The sequence below is a fragment of the Toxotes jaculatrix genome, chromosome 23 (assembly GCF_017976425.1).
Source record: "Toxotes jaculatrix isolate fToxJac2 chromosome 23, fToxJac2.pri, whole genome shotgun sequence".
Lineage (NCBI taxonomy): Eukaryota > Metazoa > Chordata > Actinopteri > Toxotidae > Toxotes > Toxotes jaculatrix.
The window spans coordinates 4,437,245-4,451,690 of record NC_054416.1 but is presented as its reverse complement, the minus strand read 5'-3'; the positions used below and the strand labels follow the sequence as shown (position 1 = coordinate 4,451,690).

Below are 14,446 nucleotides of genomic sequence, written 5' to 3'. Positions count from 1 at the left end.
TTTGAGGAAGAGGAAAAAAAACTGTGGAGTTTAGTGAGAACAGGAGCAGCAAAACATCCCTTTTAATATTGTTTTTAAAAATCATTTAATAACTTCCTCTTCTGCCCCTAACCCCCAGTCTCTCTTTTTTTCTCTTGCCCTCCTCTTTAAGTAGATTACAGCCTTTCCTCTCTCTTACAAAATGGCCAGCCTTCAATTAAATCCTTATCTCTCTCCTCCCCTTCCACTCTCCTGCTGAATCCAGTCTATCGTTCTCCCCTGCAGCTTATTCCACGTTCTCCTCAGAGAGTCTTCTTCAGGTGCATTTGTCTCACTTTAAAGGGAGTCACTCACCTCCAGAGCTGCTCAGGTTGGGTTGTAGTTAAGACCATCACACTCTTGCCCACTTGATCCACAGGTCACTAAGTTATCATGGAGACAAAAGGTGTAACCCTGGGTCGGCTGAGAGCACCGGTGGGGTTGTGTGTCATGGTCGTCCTGTTCATTAACTGTGAGTACTGAAGATACTGTGTTAAACTGAGTTATTTTCCTTTTCTTTTCTGTGGCCGTTGCTGTGTTGCCCCCCTGATTTTGTCCTCTGTGGACGCTCACGCTTGCAAGTGTTAACAAAGTTGTGACAATCAGATTTAACAGGTCAGTAAGTATCTGTGTGAGCGTGCTATTTTGGTGTACGGGTTTCGTGTGATCTTTCCCAGGGTCGACTGGGTTAGTCTGTTACACTGCGGTGGAATCGCTGGACTTAGGCTGCCTCCTGCGGTGGGATTGTCCCCATGCCAGTCCTAACACCACCTACACCGTGCAGACAAAGACGCAGGGGTAAGTGTGTGCGTGTGTGTGTGATCCCTGTAACTTCACATACTTTGTATTTGCTGCCGTAGTTGTATTTATCTGCAGGCACAAGACACTATGCTCAATTTAATTCCCTCAGTTGCATTCTGTATTTTATTTTTATAATATATATATAATAATATGAAAAGAATAAAATAAATGAAGGCTGTGAGCTTTAAAGAAAATGTTCATGCATGTAAATCTGTATGACTGTGCTTGTGTTGCAGGGGCCCCTGGCAGGACGTGTCCTGGTGCGTCTGGGTCTCGTCCCGCAGCTGTGACGTCTCTCCGGCCTTCTCAGACTTCGAGCTTTACAACATGATTCGTCTCGGCGTCCACCTCAACCCCAGCTCCACCGTCTGGATCAAGCCTCGCAAGTTTGACTACAGCGACTTCAGTCAGTGACAATCTACAGTCTCTGTCATGCAATGGTCAAAAAACCTGTGATACAGAGTCCAGGGTGCCGGCAGGTTTCCTCTTTTTAGTATGAGCCATAATTAAAGAAAGATACCAGTAACTGTCAGATGTGATGGAAAAATTTCAGACTCTTGGCTCCCTGTGATGCATGTTTTGAGACCACTGCTTTAAAAGTGTAATTACCTGTTTTGATGAGTAATATGTCAGAGTGGGTGTCAGCATGTTTTTAATTCTAGGTGTTAAATGAATTTACAGCTCCTCTTCTGCCCCCCCAGGATTCAGCCCTCCCTCCGTCTCAGTCTCTCTGAGAGACGACCAGCTGTTGGTGATGGTGCAGTTCCCCTGTGCTGGCAGCAGGAGGTGCTCCGTGGGGAGGTGCTGTCCCATCTCTGAACTGATTGACCCCTGGACAACAGTGACTGTGTACAACAAGCTGAATCACTCAGAGTACCAGGTCTAAAATGCTTTGTTTTTACCTGGTACACATTTTTGTTGTTTGACTCTGAGAGAATTTAAAGGTTTTGTGTAAGATTGTTGAGGCATCCTTAACACTAAAGATAGATTAAGTGATGAAATGCAACTCGTTCTCTCCAGTTTAAATCAGCTCAGTGTCAGAATCTCTGATCTTGATTTGAGGAGGCCGGTGTTTTGTGTTTCTGCAGAGCCGGACAGTTTGGACCCAGCAGGTGGTGTCCTTTCTGGAGTTCTCTGATTTGTCTCCGGGTCAGAACTACTGTGCTGTGGCTAACTTCTCCTTCCCGACCTTCTCCATGGCCGCTTCCCCGAAGTCTGCCCCTCAGTGTGTCGAGATAGTCTCACAATCAGGTGAGAAGAGCTCTGAGGATCAGATTAAATCACTGCTGAGCAGACATGACTCCATTTGTTTGTAATATTTGGTATAACATTTAAGACAAAAAGGCAAAAACAGGGTTAACTGGTCATGGTGCAGTTCAGGGGCAACCTTTCAGGAAACTGTGCTGCCCTTGTTTGTACCAAAGCTAATCTGTCAGAGTCCAAAGGGCCTGTTAAATCTCCTGCTGGTGGTTTGGCTCGGCTCATTCTGCAGCCTCACCGCTGATTCATCCTGTTCACGCCGGCTGTGAAATTATGCCGCGCTGCTTCAACCTGTGCGTGTTTTCTGTCCACAGGCCTGCTGCCTGTGCTGTGTCTGGGAATCGCGCTGGCTTCCCTGCTCTTTGTTCCACCTCTCATTGTGTTTCTGAAAAAACTAAGACCGGCTGCACCCACCTCTGAAAATCAACCCAAGACTCCAGTATGATTTATTCTGTTTCACTTCATTTTTCTCTGCGCACTACACTGACAATGTTTCTGTAACAGATATTTTCAGACTAAATGTTCTCCTCTCTTTCTGCAAGGCGTCTGTTCATGATCCGGTCTCTTTGGTCCCTCTGTCCCTGGCCCCAGTCGACCCCTGTGACATCCACTTGGAACTCGCCGATGACCATATCTCCATCGAGTCCTCCTCCAGTCTCCCCTCCAACCAGGACCAGACTTCAACCCTGGGGAACCCCTACACCTGCGACCCTCTCCTTCATGCCTCCAGCTCTGGTGCAGTGTACTGGGACAGCGGAGGGACGGAACTGGAGCGAGGCCTGGACTCTGGCATCAGCATCCCGCATGTGTCTCATTCCTCCGAGGACACGTGTGACCAATGGAGACTGATCCTAAAAGACTGAGTCATCTCGCCATGAGTGTTGCTATGAAAAGGTAGGTGTCGTTTTTTATAATTTGAATTGTAACTGACAGAAAATTAGCCCACTGTGTTCCTGTGATGAAGCTTCTTTGGTTCTGTTCAGACCTTGTGCTAACTCCAGTCCAGTCACAAGTGGACAGACACACCCAAGACGCACTGAGGACGCATTTGAGATCTGACCACTCAGACCACATTTGGAGGTGGTCTGGGCCACATGTGGCCACATTCAAACAGCTGGAATGGTCAAAGGCTTTTGAGCAAGATAATGAATCCTGCTCTGTATCTGACCCTGACCTCTGACCTTTCATTCATGTGCATTATTAGGCAGCAGCCAAAACCTAATCTGTTTTCATGAGCACATTATTTTTTTGTGCCTTTCTCCGGGGCCATCAGATGACCTCTGGCATGAAGTGATCGAAATGTGGCTCCCAATTTTAAACATATAAGCACATTTCTCTGGCTCTGACCGCTCGTCAGAGTCTGACATGACTCAGAGAGTTGACTGGTGAGTGAGATTCACCAATGAAGCTGAAACAGTTTATCTGACGGGTCCAGGACGAGCTGTTTTTCTGTGTATGTACGTGTCCACGGATTCGGTGAAAAATCTAAATCTGGTTGCGGTTCTTCCCCCTCTGTGTTTCGTGCTGAGGTCCAGCGCCACTCAACAGGCCAGTCCAAACCAAAGACTTCATAAACAAGAACTAAGAAAACTTCTGACCCCCCCCCCCCACGTGGAGCCAACAGCTCCTTCATGCTGCTATAAGTGATAACAAAGGGTAGTTTTTCCTGTCATTCATTGCTCTGAAATGTTTCTGACTCACAGTTGCCCCATCGGAGCTTCGCCTTCTCTTGTCCGTGACCGACACCTCATTCTGCCTCCTGCACGAAAACCAGGAACATCTTGACCTCTCGCTTTTCTTTGCCTTCTGTTTTGCTGGTGTTGCATTCTTTCCGCAACATTGGGGAGAGCCTTGGAGGTTTGGCCGTCCAGCATTGTTTGTTTGCCCTTCTACCTTTTCCAGAGTCCACAGAGACCTGGGGGGTTGTCCAAAGCTCCGCGTACAAGCCAGTGGTATGGCTTTTATTAATAAACACTGCGCTTACATTGAGGACAGATGATTAATGTATGAAGCAAAAAGTTGGCTGGTGTGAGACGAGCACCTGACTACACAACAGCCGAGCTGCTGTTCTCTCCAGCATCCAGAAGCGTTTTACTTTATTCTTCTTTTCTGCTTTTTGCAGTAACGTTTCTGAAAATCTCTTCAGAGATGGATTTCATTTTGTGGATTCTCTGCTGATGTGTGAGTGTGTATTTTGGCATGCACTGTCCTGTACAGTGAACTGCAGTGTGTTATAGCACAGCTGATTTCTGAGATGGACATTTAAGTGGACATTTCATCAGATATTTACAGTGTTTTGACAGTTGCCCTCCCAAAGTGTGTGCAGTGGTGCAGTGTTCTACCAAAACATTTTCATGTTGGACTGCGTCCACAGGTGTCTCTTTCTGGTGAGGCGCTGTGGCCTTTGTTGTGAGGAATGTAAAAGCATGAACAATTGTTGGAGAAATGTATAGTCTGTTCTTAAATCACAGGCACTGGATTGTCTCTGGTGTGTTACTGTGCCTGGCAGGAAATGCTTAGTCACTCACTCAGTGACTCACCCACCCTCTGGGGGGGGGGGGGTTAAACTTTTGTTTCTACCCCCAGCGTCGACAGTGTGACCATCCACAGATGGTCAGCGATGCTCAATTAAGAAACGCGTTGCGCACCATGAACTCTGCATGGCAGCGCTTTGTTTGGGCTAAAGTGATGAAATATATTCACGACTTCAGAAACGCAGTCGAGTAAAAACCACAGGCGGACAGCGCGTTTAGTCGTATCAACAGTCTTTTATTTGGCCGTACATGTCATTCACTCATTCAATAATTAATATACATGATATATACATAAGCAAACAAAGACGTCCCTGTCCTTGTTTAGCCATCTTGCAGTGAAGGTTGGCAGTGCATTCTTGGCCTTTTAACAGTGTCATTGGGTTTCTTTCCTTTGTCCTCTCTCTCTCCCTCTTTCTCTCTCTCTCTCTCACACTCACGGCATCAGTCAGGTCGGAGCCGTATGGTCATGTGTTCCTGCTGCAAAACTTCGATCCAGTTCATGTCTCTGAAGTCTCTGCTCATCTGCGCCAGTACTGAAGAGAGAGGAGAACAAAGTTACTAAAACTGTGTCTTTGCAGGAGCTGCTGTTACATGTTTTAGCCTGTTAATGTCAAACTGTGTATTATTTCTGCTTCTGCTGAACCTTTCCCAAAGTGCACCATAAGCTTTCACATTAGTAAATGTATTTTTGTTCTTTTCTTGCACTGGTTTCACTTCAGTCTTCTGGAGATTTGACAAACCATCCATCAGAGTGAATATTAAGTTAGCTGTATTTTAATCTTGGGGTCGTTAAGATTTGACAAATGTTGTCAACTCTTAACACGTTAGAAAACTGTGAAGTGGCAGTTGCCCCCGTGGCCAGGGCACAAACCCAGATAAGCAGCAGATCAGACAAACCTGCTCAACTTTAGAAACAGCTTTTTTTTTTTTTAAAAGTGTTGTGTGTTTGTGTGCACTTACCTGGGCAAACTTGTGTATCTGCTCAACCACGGCGGCAAACAAAGCACCCACACTCTCATCGATCAGACTCTGCATGTAATGAACCGCCTCCTCATCTGACAAGTCCAATCGAAACTTGTCCTGCACCTGGAGGTAAAATATTAAACAACATAAATGTCACTCATTATTTCACTTTGGCAGCTTTAAGTGCAAATGAGAGTGAACTACCTGAATGTTAATACCCATCAGCCCTGTAAATAGTTTTTTTTAACGGTGACCATAACTGCTACCAGATTTTCATTTCTACAAATATTTGAATTTGCTCTTAATATGTCTGGATTTGAACAAATGCTGTATCAGAAAGAAAATGTGTATTCTGACAAAATAATGTTCATAAAAATTGTTTAAACTATGTGAGATGTCTGTTAAGGTGTGGAGACAGATTAACATTAACACCCTTTCTTTTTCAGTTAAGGGTAACAACTACAAACTTACCTTCTTAACAGTCTTGTCGGGCTCCAGAGCGATGTCAGGAATATTGGCGTCCACCATGAGGGAGAACAGATTCAGGATCAGGTTGGAGTATCTGAAGAAATGGAGGGAGGAGGGATGTTTAAGCTCAGTGGCCTTTATTTGGACGCACACTCACAGTTTGAGGATATGTATATATATATGTGTGTCTGAGCTCCCACCTCCGGAGGTGCAGGAAGGCGGTGTAGCACTGCTTCCTGAACTCCTGGTACTGCTCGCTCTGCATGCCTCCCATTCCTTCCACCATCTCTTTACTCAGCTTCATGGGTGGAGGCAGCGGTTTGGGGTCTCTGCCCAGGATGTAGCCAAAGTCGATGTGGAACAGCTTCCCTGTGGAAGCAGAGCATTTTCTTTAGAAACTGTTCAGTGAATAAGAATGTGAATTATAGAGAATGTGATAGAAAGAACATGTTAGCCTCACCAGTCTTTGTCAGTAGCAGATTGTCAAGATGTCTGTCTCCTACTCCCAGGATGTATGTGATGACACAGTAACCAGCTGGAAGGACAAATCAGATCAGTTAATGTGCTCTGCAGGTGGAGCACACCATCAGACCGGGCACAGATCTGCTACGAACACTGTCTCACCACAGCTCTTGACGTAGGTGTCCATCACCTCGGAGCTGATGCCGTACGGTCCTTTTTCACTCGGTGCGTGCTTCCTGAAGAAGCTCTGTTGAAACAAATTATGAGGTTAAAAGGACAGATTAATTTGTCTGGCAGTTACATGCAGTGTGGTGAAGACAGACTATGTGTGCTCACCTGGATGTTGCCTTCAGTAGCCAATACTTCAGCAACAGGAACAGACTGTACAAACTGCATAAAACCTGGAGCAACAACAAAACTTTATTTTATTTTTCCCCAGGTACTTTTTTTAAAAATGTGTTTTGATCATTATTCTGTCAGTAACTAAATGTCTTGTAGCTGTTTTTATCAGATTTCCTTCACAAAAAGACTCTTTATTTCAATGGGACCAACAAATAAAGTCTGTTTTACTTTATTTATTGTGTTAGGAGAGGCCTATTTTCCAGGGTAACGAGTGATCACGAGTTCTTACCGTGCTTGGTGCTGGTGGCCAAAACTTTGTAAGGCGTCAACTTCAGGTCCAGATTCTCTTTCCTCAGAAGCTGAAGAGAAAATGTACAAGTTTAATATTTTTACAGCATTTTAGAAAGAGCTAAGGGTTGCGAAGCAAACAACAGATGTATTCTGTGTGTGTTCTTACTTTGTCCATGAGTGAGATGATCTGCAGGATGAGCTGGTCCTGTCTCAGGTCGTCTCCATGTTTGAAGATGACGGGGTACATGGCTCCATCCTCGGCCTTGAAGATCAGCTTGGCTGGCATCAGAGCACTCTGACACATAGACACACAGAAAGGACTCATGAGCAATGTGTCCCATAGATATCAGTTTCAGTCAAGGCAGTTTGCCTTGACTGCCGTTTATGCCTTGATTGGCATGTTAGCCTCTGTTTTTAAAGGATCGTTCAGTTGTAGAAGTGATGAGAAAGTCTATGAGGACAGATCTGTACCTTAAAGAGCGTAGCTGTCTCAGGGACGATGCCTCTGATCTTGATCTGTGGCTCCAGAGGAAGAGGAATTGGCTCGATCTCTGAGAGATTCACCTTCTCGTTGTCAGCCAGCAGAGCCTGCAGCCGCTCCGTCTGCAGACACACAGGGAGGCACGCTGTTATTTTACACAACACAGGTATGTCTGTACAGACTTATAATAGGAGATCTGGATTTTAGGATGTTGTTGTTTTGAATGTAATTTTACATGTGTAGATGTTCTGTTATTACCTTCTTCTTACGATTTCCACTCTCCCTTTGAACAGCTTTCATCAGCTGCACCAGTCTGTCAACAAATGTCTGCTGAGCAGCCAAAAGCGACCGCATCACCCTCAGACTCTTATCACCCTGTACGGAGGAAGAAGTGTGAATAGAAATGGAGGTGAGAAAGAAACAGAGAATTGGCCAAGACGACGATAAGAAATATTGAATATGTTACTGTAAAGTGAACATATCAGACCTTGAGTAAAGCCTGACTGAACCTCTTCATGACGTTCAGGTACATATCGTGGGTCTTAGGATCTCTCTGCTGAGTGTCCTGATCCTCACACTCCACAATCACGTACCTGTGTGGAAAACACATTGGTTTTGCTGACAGGTGTACGAACACAAAATAAACTACGCTACTTTTGTTCTTCACTTAGAAAAAAAAACACACACTGAACTGTACTCACCAGTACAAGTAGTTGGCAAGCGTGGAGTTCTTGCAAGCACGGGAGATAAGGAACGTGCACAGATCTTGCTACAAGAGACAAACACAATGTTGTGTTTCATCACACTCTAATCCCGACAGACTAATACAAATAACACTCCCGATTTTGCTTCATGAATTAGTGAGTTTTCCATGTGCTATGTTTGGATTTATGCTGATTAATACTGCATTAATACTGCTAACCCCTTCAGTTAGATTTTTGCGGTTCTTACCTCCAGTTTCTCGCTGTCGGCTCCTTCCTTGCCCTTCTGTGGGGCAGCGGAGGGACCAGATGTGCCAGATAGAATCTGGGAACTACACAAACAGGGAAAAAAAAGAATCAGAATTGATTAACAATAACCTATAAGAGAACATGGTGACTAAAAACGCAAGAGAGCAATGTTTTGTATAGACAGTTTTAGCCTGTGAGGGTCATTATTTTATTTCTAGGTCGCCACAGTCGCAGAGTTGCAGTTGTCTGCATCCAGCTCACAGCCTGAGATTCTGACAAGAGCTGCAGATCTGCCAGTAAAATCACAACACCCAATGAGTTCATTTCAGTTTCTGAAAGAAAAATAATCAAATTCTGCAAAGCAGAAAATTTTCTCCTAACCAGTGAGAATGTCTTAGATAAATTTAGATTCAAGCAGTTAAAGACCAAAAAAAAAAAAAAAAAAAAAGCTTCAGGCACCTCAGTGTAATGTTTTAAACATTTTTAGCAACCAACCAGAAGAAAACCTCCACATGTGCCTTCCTTCTGTCAAAGCTGCTAGTAGTGTTGACTTATTAACAATCCACAGCCAGTAGCTGTTACCATTTCTAATCCAAGTACTGACCTGTCCAGGGCGGAGTCATCTGAAAGTCCCTGGCTGTCTCTCTTGCTGCCTGGCTCCAGGCCTCCCTGAATATCACTGAAGTTCTCATATTTGAGCGCCTGGACCAGCTGGAGAAGATACATCAGGAGATCCTAGAAAAAAGAAATGGGGATAATTATAGTGATGGTGATTTATTTTCCATTTCCACTGAAACTGGGATTTATCCCTAAGATTTCCTGTTATAGTGTGATACATTTAAAAAGTACTGAAAACAAGTCTTTAATTTATTCTTTTTGTGAGTTAGGTTAAGGTTTCAACAGACTGACCCATCATCAACCGCCCACACGCATATGCGCTCCTCCATCAGCACCTACCTCATCGTCCGCCTGCTGCAGCCGTGCCACGGCGTAGCGTCTGACCGTTGGGTTGGTGAACTGAGAGGACAGCAGCTCCAGGGAGTCCTCCACATCCATGGGCCTCCACTTCCCCAGCAGCTCCAGAGCCTGCTTGGCCTCCTGGGGCAGATCCCAGTTCACACACTTGAGGAACTTTGTTAATGCCTGCAGCAGGAGGAGGAGGAAGAATTAAATGTGTGCAGTAACAGGCTCTGGGATACTGTTAGAATAAGAGAGGTTTGGAGATATACTTGGACTTGGATAAGACAGAGAAGAATCTACCAACACACCCACCTTCTCCTGTGTGGTGAGGTAGTATCTGAACTTCCACACCAGGTCCTGTTCTTCAGAGCTCAGCTGCTTGGTTGGAGGGTAGCTCACAATGATCTGTTGGTGCATACAGACGCACACAGACTAATCAGTTAAATCTTACTAAAAGACTTATTAGTAACAAACTGAAGAGTGCTGCCTAGAAAACTATAGTGACAGTAGTCCCATATCAACAATAGGCCTCTGAGGAACTGTGATCAGGGTGCTGTGAGGATCCATGGACACTTTTAAAAAGAAGCTTAAGACCTGACTATGTGTAATGCTATTTATGTTGTTTTTACTCCTCTTATGTTTGTATTTTGTGTCTGTATTATTGTGAAGCACTTTGTGCCATCTTCTCTTGAAAAACTTAGTTTTTGTTGTATTTGATTACATTCAAACCCTGATTAAAAACTAGGCTGCTAGTTGCTTACATTGAGCTGGTCACGTGTTGCAGCATTAGGTTTCAGGTCATGATCCGAGGGTCCACTGCGGAGGCTACGAGCCAGTTTATGATGCTTGCTCTCCACCAGGTTTTCCTGTGAGGTAAAGTAAACATAATGTATACAATATATTGTGAATTAACCTCAGTGTGTACACAACCTCTTCTGTATTTCATCAGCAAAATCAAAGTCATCATAAATGTTTTTGTCCTCTCACCATCGCCATCTGTGGGTCAGGAACTTTGACAATATCACAGTTGGTAAGAACGGGTGATGACTCGTCTCCATCCTGCATGGATGCAACACACAGTCAGCTGGTCAGTGTTATATTTCAGACAGCTGCCTCCTTTATGGAGTTATGTGTTAATGTGAACCTTGTTACATACTTATAATTATGGAAATACCTTTTCATAGTAGACAATGCTGTACTCTTTGTCATTTGTTTTGACTCGGGGGAACTCCACCATGAGGTACATGAAGTTAGAGCTGCGTTTCTCACTCTGCAGAAACACACACATGAAGAGGACTAAACTCAAACGACTGCAGGCAGTTAAATGCCCGAGACAATCCTGCATCGTCTTTGTTGAGTAAGTTTTATTCCTCTAAAATCAGCAGACAAGTATAGTAATGTGACTAATCTGTGTTTTCCAAATCAAATATAATCATGTATGTATTTAACCTATAAAAACAAACTCAAACCATCTCACCTCATTGATCATCTCTATCTCCCTAAAGGTCAGCCGGTCCAGCCAGTCCACCTTCACCATGTGGCCCTGTCGATGGGCCTTCGTCAGCTGGATGGACACAAGAGATGGAGAAAGATGGGAAGAGGAAAGAAGGCAGAAAAAGAAAAAGGTTTACTAAAATACAAAAAAATCATTAAGAAAAAACAGACATTAAGGTTCTGTTGCAGCAGAACTGGTCACAGCATGGTGGCTGGTGTGCAAACAGCTCGACCAATCATGCACAAACTCAGTGCCAGCAGCCAATCCAGCATCTCCGGTCACACACTCAGCAGCCAATCCACTCAGTCAGTGTGGGTGTCGGGAATGTAAGCACACACTTGGCCATGAACAGGAAGCCCACAACTCAGCTGGTTAGAATTAGCACTCACTCTTTAAAATAACATATGAACTGGTAGCAGCCTAGAAACAACCTTAGATACAAAACTCAGGATTAATAAAAAAAATGGAGGAATCAGTGAGTCTTCAATTATTTTTAAAAATACTAACCAGTCCAATCAGATGATGTTAAAATGAAATGTACTCCCTGATACACTCCTCTAAATATTTTCTGTTTACAAATATAATTTTCTTGTGTCCACATACAAATGAAATCCATGCACACACTCTTACACAAAATACACTAATGTATGGCAACAGCAGAAAACTTAAAAACCAATGTGTATGATGCTTTCAAGAACGCAGCCATACTCCTTGACAGACAACAAGTGTTCACACGAACACCTGGGTCAAAATGTATTTGTATGAGTTTGTACTACATACAGGTTTCCCACACAGAACAAAACAAAGTGTTCAGGGATTTAATATAGGAAAAATGTTTATTTAACGTTCCTGACACAGTCTGAATTGTCCTAATGTGGTAATCCTCACATAAGTGGTGTGTGATACATGTAACAAGGAGATACTGAGATTTATTTGCAAATACGTTTTGGCCAAGGCCTTGTTCACACACACGTACAGTACACAACACACGCACACATTCTACAATGCCAACACTAACTCCTCCACTTGTACTCACATCACTGAGTACCTCCAGGTCAGGGCCCTGGAACAGATGATGATTTAGACAGGGCTTTGTATTGGAGGGTTTCTCTCTTTATCCAGCGCACACAATGTTTCCTTTTCACCCTCCATGCTATCTCTTTCCCTCATCCTTTCTCTCAGTCTTTCAGTCCTACCCCCTCCTTCTCCTCTCCTGCACCATTACACTCCATTCTCTCTCCAACCCTCAACCCTGCTCTCCTGTCCACACAGATACTGTACCTTGGCGAGCCTTCCCATCTGGTCCTCTGCCAGGGTGCTGCTGGTGCGTCCTGGTGTGGTGGTGGGCTCCCCTCCATCTCCCTCCACGCCAGGCCAAACTTTCAAGTCATGCATCCCTTGCCGGAACATACTAGAAGAGGACAGTAGGAGGTATTTCAGAGTTACACATCAGCATTTTTGCACACATTTGCATAAAAATCTTTGCAGCTGTGAGGTGAAGTCAAAGCTGTTTCAACCTTGTAGGAAAATTCAGAACTTCAGTAACACAACCACAAATAATACGGTGAGGGCAGACTCACCCATATTTGCCAAACAGAGTGACAGTGGTGCCCCCAACGGGTACAGCTCTGCCAGGCCCATAGATGTCCCACACTGTGAGAGCAACCTGGGCACTTTGAGGAAGGTCTGGGTACTTGACTGGCAGCCGGAGCCACTCGTTCCAGCTGCACAAGAACAACAGGAGAGAGAGCAGGCAAAATAAAGGACAGACAGAGAGCGTGAGAAGACAAAAATAAAGGTCTGAGCAACTGAAATGCAACTTTTAATTTGCTATTATTGGAGGGAGTTTTGAGAGTAAAATAACTTTTATTTGCAGACTTTTTATATAGCTGAGGTCAGGGTAGAAAATACACATACAGAGAGTGGAACTCACTTCCAACGTGTGCTGAATGCTTTGTAAGAGGTGCGAACAGGCAAGGCGAGAGGTTTTCCTTCAGCAAACACCTGACAGGTAACGTAGAGGTCTGAGCAGTTCTCTTGGTAGAGGCCAGAAAACCGAAGCATGGGATCTTCCAGCAGCGCTTTGTAGCTCTTCTGCTCTCGCTTTCCTTCTAAACTGCCTCTGGAGGAGGAGAGAGAAACAAGCAGGTTGTTTGTTGATGTTATCAAGAGGAACAAATCACCATTAGAACTCTTATTCTCCTGATTGTGTGTGTTTTTATTTACAACGTCTTCTCAAATGTCATAATTTGTTGGCTGGCGTTTATGTTAATTTCATTTTCCAAACAATTTATATTTAAAGCCGAACTGAGCAGATTAACTGATAATGAAAAACCATTAGTTGGAGTCCCACATATGACACTGATGGCAGCCTGATTCATTTTGTCCCAGTCTGATAATAAGATTAGAGGAAAAACTGGCCACAGTTCACAGCTGCTTAATTAACTTGAAAGTTATTGTGTAATAATTAGACTCATGAGCTCCACACATGATTTTAATATAGGGACGATTGTGTTTTCAAATTCCTCATGCTGTCTGAGTCATGGTGGAGAAAGTAAACATCCTACTGAAAGTAAACATCTAACTGACTGGTTCAGGCAGTTCATTTCACTTTACCAGATATGTGAAATAACTGCAATCTGTTTGTTTTTGAGGGTAGAAATTTATTCCAACTCTGATAGCTAAATAATAAATAGATAATTATTCACAAAGTAGAAGAATTGGGTAGTTTTCTTCCAGCTGTGGGTCAGACATGGGTCAGTCAATGCACTGACTTACATGTATTTCCTGGAGATATAATCTAACCTTAAACCAAGTCTTCACCTTTAAATGTAGTAATCTGCGGTATAATGGACCTGGGTTTTATCCCCAAAGGGAAGTCGAGTCCCTATAATGTGACTGTCACCAGATGTGTCCCCCTCATCATGAGTAATGCAAGTACACACACACACACACAAGCATCCTGTCAAGTCACAAGATAGATTAGTTGCACCGTTTGACAAAATGCGACGCATTAAGTTCAAAACTTACATCTTAAGTTGAACGTTGATGTCCAAGTCACAGCTGTAAACATAGTTGAATTTATCAGTGTCCATCTTCCGACGGGAAAACACTTAATTTTAACCCAAAAACCTGACGACTTCAACATGAAATCGCGGACGGTTATGTGAGACTTTGCGAGCGGTTGGGTTTGCGACAAGGCCTCAAATCAGCACTGAAACACTCCTCGGAACCAAGCTAACACACCGCCCACACGGTTAAAGACGTTATCGGTCCGCACACGAGTTTAGAAAGAATGCTTTTAAAGGCTGTGTTCACGGTAAAGACATTATTTTAACGGCTGTCTTGCCGGGCATGATTTGGTGTTTTTGATAGCTACACAACAACACAGCAGCAACCGACATAAACGGCCAGGCTAAAG

At 44.0% G+C, this 14,446-nt stretch overlaps 2 protein-coding genes across 3 annotated transcripts; one reads left to right on the top strand and one right to left on the bottom strand.

Moving 5' to 3' along the window:
- The first annotated feature begins 411 nt into the window (after window positions 1-411).
- On the top strand, window positions 412-2,947 carry si:dkeyp-75h12.7. Its single transcript, XM_041031803.1, has 7 exons — window positions 412-490; window positions 696-816; window positions 1,056-1,225; window positions 1,521-1,699; window positions 1,908-2,070; window positions 2,394-2,518; window positions 2,622-2,947. The coding sequence occupies exons 1-7, from the start codon at window positions 412-414 to the stop codon at window positions 2,940-2,942; spliced, it is 1,158 nt and encodes a 385-aa protein (XP_040887737.1). The 3' UTR covers window positions 2,943-2,947.
- Window positions 2,948-4,833: 1,886 nt separating this feature from the next.
- Window positions 4,834-14,427, bottom strand: pik3c3 (phosphatidylinositol 3-kinase, catalytic subunit type 3). 2 transcript variants are annotated; one of them, XM_041031552.1, is made up of 26 exons: window positions 14,056-14,427; window positions 12,959-13,147; window positions 12,606-12,749; window positions 12,307-12,436; window positions 12,062-12,088; window positions 11,008-11,094; window positions 10,705-10,800; window positions 10,518-10,589; window positions 10,292-10,396; window positions 9,843-9,935; window positions 9,528-9,713; window positions 9,175-9,305; window positions 8,572-8,653; window positions 8,322-8,389; window positions 8,108-8,213; window positions 7,879-7,995; window positions 7,611-7,742; window positions 7,306-7,434; window positions 7,138-7,207; window positions 6,843-6,907; window positions 6,669-6,753; window positions 6,505-6,579; window positions 6,245-6,413; window positions 6,048-6,138; window positions 5,574-5,699; window positions 4,834-5,146 (listed from the first exon to the last, which is right to left on the bottom strand). In XM_041031552.1, the coding sequence occupies exons 1-26, from the start codon at window positions 14,118-14,120 to the stop codon at window positions 5,132-5,134; spliced, it is 2,655 nt and encodes an 884-aa protein (XP_040887486.1). In that variant the 5' UTR covers window positions 14,121-14,427; the 3' UTR covers window positions 4,834-5,131. The 2 variants fall into 2 exon arrangements, with proteins under 2 accessions (XP_040887486.1, XP_040887487.1); XM_041031553.1 differs by lacking the exon at window positions 12,062-12,088.
- Window positions 14,428-14,446: the final 19 nt, after the last annotated feature.